A 4156-nucleotide genomic window follows, 5' to 3' on the forward strand; every position below is an offset into this window, starting at 1 on the left:
CTCGAGCGAGATCATTGCCAGTGCCCCTGGACTGGCTCTTGTGTGGGTGGCACATAAAATACACCATTTTGAGCATGGCTGTTGCCAGTACCGCCTGACTGGCCTTCGTGTGGGTGACACGTAAAAACACCCACTACACTCTCTGAGTGGTTGGCGTTAGGAAGGGCATTCAGCTGTAGAAACTCTGCCAAATCAGATTGGAGCCTGGTGTTGCCTGTTTCACCAGTCCTCAGTCAAATCGTCCAAAGATGATGATGATGATGATAAACCATATTGTTTTGGTGCTTACATTTCTAGTGTGTTGTGCCATATTAAATTAATGTTTGTGTGTTGTTCAACCTATGTTATGAGACTTCTACTGTAGTTTGGCCTTATCAGAGTAGGATTTGGGCCTTGAGGAGTTGCATATGAGGCTTGGAGTGTGGTGTAATAGTAATGGTATATGAGATTGGAATTATTTTAGTTCCATACAGATGTCATCATAATTTTACTTCCATTTTATACAATGGCATGGATTGGATGGATTGTCGTGGACTAAATCAATTCTTGTTCAGAACTACTGCCTTTCTTGATAGATTGGGGGACCACATCCCCCTTGTATATTTCATTTTGGCTTGGTTTCTCTGTACCAACTACTTTACAGAAGAATTTTTTTATGGCATCAGCATTAGAGAGAAATTGTCATGCCATTGGAAAAACTAAAGACCCCCCCCCCCCAACATTGCTGTTATCTTTCTATTTTGTTTATGTCATCATCATCATCATTTTATGTCCATTTTCCATGCTGGCATGCTGGAAGGCTGCACCAGACTCCAGTCTGATTTGGCATAGTTTTCTATGGCTGGATGCCCTTCCTAACACAAACCACTCCGATAGTGTAATGGGTGCCATTTGTGTGACACTGGAATGCGTTTATGTGCCACTGGTACAGGTGCCAATTTGTGTGACACCGGTATCTGCCATGACTGCGATCGGCTTGATGGGTCTTCTTCTCAAGCATGACATAATGCCAAAGGTCTTGGTCATTGCCTCCACGAGGCCTGACACTTGAAAGGAACTCAGCCACTTTACCTCCGTGAGGCCCAATGTTAACAAAAGATGTTTTTTATGTGCCACCAGCATAGGTGCACTTGGCTTAATGGGTCCTCTCAAGCACACAGCACATTGCCAAAAAGTCTCAGTCACCAGTCATTGCCTCTGTGAGGCTCAAAGTTTAAAGAGCATGCTCCACCACCTTGTCTCATGTCTTCCTGAATCTACTTCTACCACAGTTAGAGATCAGCACTTCTTTACACAGCTGCCCTTGTCCATATTCATCACATGACCATACCAGTGCAGTCATCTTTCTTGCACACCACATCTGATTCCTCTTATGCCTAACTTTTCTCTCAAGATGCTTACACTCTGTCGAACATGCACACTTATATTGCACATCCAGTGAAGCATACTGGCTTCATTTCTTTCAAGCCTACGCATGTCCTCGGCTGTCATAGCACATGTTTCACTGCCATGAAGCATAGCTGTTTGCACACAGGCATCAAACAATCTGCTTTCCACTCTAAGAGTGGGGCCTTTTGTTGCCAGCAGGGGTAGGAGCTCTCTGGACTTTTCCCAGCATAATCTTATTCTCACAGCTATGCTCTCGGAGCATCCACCTCCACTACTAACTTGGTCACCTAGATAATGGACGCTATCTACTACCTCTAGCTTGCTCCCCCCTGGCAGCAGTTGATGGAGTCTATTTTCTGCACATTTTCAGTGTTTATTGTACCTGTGCACCTTCCACATACAAAAGTTAGTTTCCCTGTTAACCTTCCTCTCATGTTGCTGCACCTTTTATGTGTCCAAATTACGGAGTTTCTACCTACACCTTTTCTACAGATTGAGCAGAAATTTGTGATTTGTCTGCCTTCCTACTTACTAAGACTTTGGTTTTTGTTAGGTTAACTCTAAGGCCCTTTGATTCTAGACCTTGTTTCCATACTTGAAACTTCTTCTCTAGTTCAGGTAGTGATTCAGCTATAAGAGCAAGGTCATCAGCATAAAGGAACTCTCATGGGCAGCCTGCCTTGAATTTCTCTGTTTTTGCCTGGTGAACAAGAAGGGGTTGAGCATCGATCCTTGCTGAAACCCTACTTGTACCCTGAATTCTTTGCTGTACTTGTTGCTCACCCTCACCTTACTGGTAGCGTCCCTGTACAAGGCTTATATGGCTCTCACCAGCCACTTGTCTATCCCTAGATTCCGCACTGACTACCAGATAAGGGATTGGGGGACCCTGTCAAAAGTTTTCTCCAAGTCAACAAAAGCCAAGTACAGAGGTTTATCTTTGGCTAGATATTTCTCCTGCAGTTGCCTTGCAAGAAATATAGCATCAGTAGTGCTTCTGCTTGGCATAAACTGCATCTCATCTGGACTAACTCTCTCTCTGACTCTCTCCATAACTTTCATCACCTGATACCTCTGTAATTATTTCTATCTAAGGCATCACCTTTACCTTTGGAGCAGTTGACTATTGGTGCTGCTACACCAGTCATTGGGTATGACTCCTTCATGAACCCACACCGCAAAATATTTTAAGCATCTCAGCGGTGATTCCTGATGGGCCAGGGGCTTTCCCTGTCTTCATATCCGTAATTGCTTTATCTACCAGGGTACTGTTGATTTGGTTAGCTGGTTCCTCAACTGAGTGAACATTTGGCAGGTTCACGCCTTCCATTCATTCTCCACATTCAGCAGTCTTTCATAATGGCATCTCCAAGCCCCTTTCTTTGCAGAATCATTAAAAGCAAGTACACCATCATCCATGCAGACACATTTCTCTCCTATGACATCACAATTTTCTCTCACACACTGTCTTGCAATCCAAAATACTTCAGTTATTTGGTCCTCCTGGCGCTGAACATTGGCAAACTTCTTTTCTGTTTCTCCCTTGGCTAGATATACCTGTCTCCTAGCTTCCCTTCTGTCTATCTGATACAGTTCCCTGCTGCCTCCACTCTTCCAGGCCTGTGTCTTTGCTCTAATGTCCCTGGTAACAGTGACATAGTAGGTGGCGTGGGCATACTTCTCGCAGAGGAATAGATGGAATGTTTCCGGTTACTTTTGGGTACCCCCTCGAATATAATCATGGGAACTCTTTGAGGTAGTTGAAATTCATCATGAGAAAGGTAGACTATTAGAAGACTTGAGAGAAGTTAATTTAGTTACACATGAAACTACTGAATGTCAAAGATGTATGTATTCTAGACCCACTCATCCCAAGATGAGTATCACGGAAAAAGGATGCTGAAATAGAAATGATGACTGCAATGGTAATGACAATTACATGAATGGAGATAATCCATAATACTATGTTTGCCATGATGTACCTAAACCACAATAGGTTCCATTGCTTCGTGTGTAAGCATTTAGCAACAATAAACAAAAGCTGACAATTACGAAATCCATTTATCTTTGCTTATATGGAAAAACTGGACATAAAGCAACATAAAAAATATAGGTTTCAAAAATATTACGATTACAACATGTAGTAAATTATAATTTTTATTTTACAAATATAGTTTTCTTAAATCCTCGAATTTTTAGCAATAATTTATGCTACATTCTTTTTAAACAAAATTGGAAACCAATATTGCATTTTGGTGTAAATAAAAGAAATGTTCAACATTCTTTATTACTCTGATATTAGTTGTTTTATCACATTACTTTTTAATCACTTTTTATGAAATAATTTACTGCTGTCATTTGCATGATCCTTCAGTAGTTGACAGGGAGTGAAGTGTTCTCCATAGTGACTTTCAAATACAGACATTCTGTCCACTAACTGCTTTGCTCCATGAAGATCCACATACCGAAAAGGACCTACAAAATCAACAATATATATGGAAGAGTGTTTTATGGAAGAGTATTACAATACTTGATTAAATCATATTAGAAAGAACAAACATTAAACAAAATATCACAAAGTATCATTATGTAGAACTAAATATTACACAAGTTAAGGTCTTTAAAGGAAATACCAAAGGAGTATATTATTATGCACCAAACATTCACATACTTCTCTTGTACACATACACACACACAGAGTTGAAATGCTGTTTGATTTTTCTTTTCAGCATTAAATGTTCACTATCCCACATCCATTGCACACACA

General features: G+C 40.8%; 1 protein-coding gene across 1 annotated transcript in view; it reads right to left on the reverse strand.

The window, feature by feature from the left end:
- Window positions 1-3530: 3530 nt before the first annotated feature.
- The window catches only part of LOC106883270 (trifunctional enzyme subunit alpha, mitochondrial), an 83861-nt gene continuing 83235 nt past the window's right edge, over window positions 3531-4156 (reverse strand). Inside the window, exon 22 of the mRNA XM_014934213.2 lies at window positions 3531-3864. Coding sequence (XP_014789699.1) covers window positions 3716-3864 — 149 coding nt within the window. The 3' untranslated portion in view covers window positions 3531-3715. The remainder of the gene's footprint in view (window positions 3865-4156) is intronic.

Source organism: Octopus bimaculoides, chromosome 19 (genome assembly GCF_001194135.2).
Source record: "Octopus bimaculoides isolate UCB-OBI-ISO-001 chromosome 19, ASM119413v2, whole genome shotgun sequence".
In the NCBI taxonomy this organism is placed as follows: Eukaryota; Metazoa; Mollusca; class Cephalopoda; order Octopoda; family Octopodidae; genus Octopus; species Octopus bimaculoides.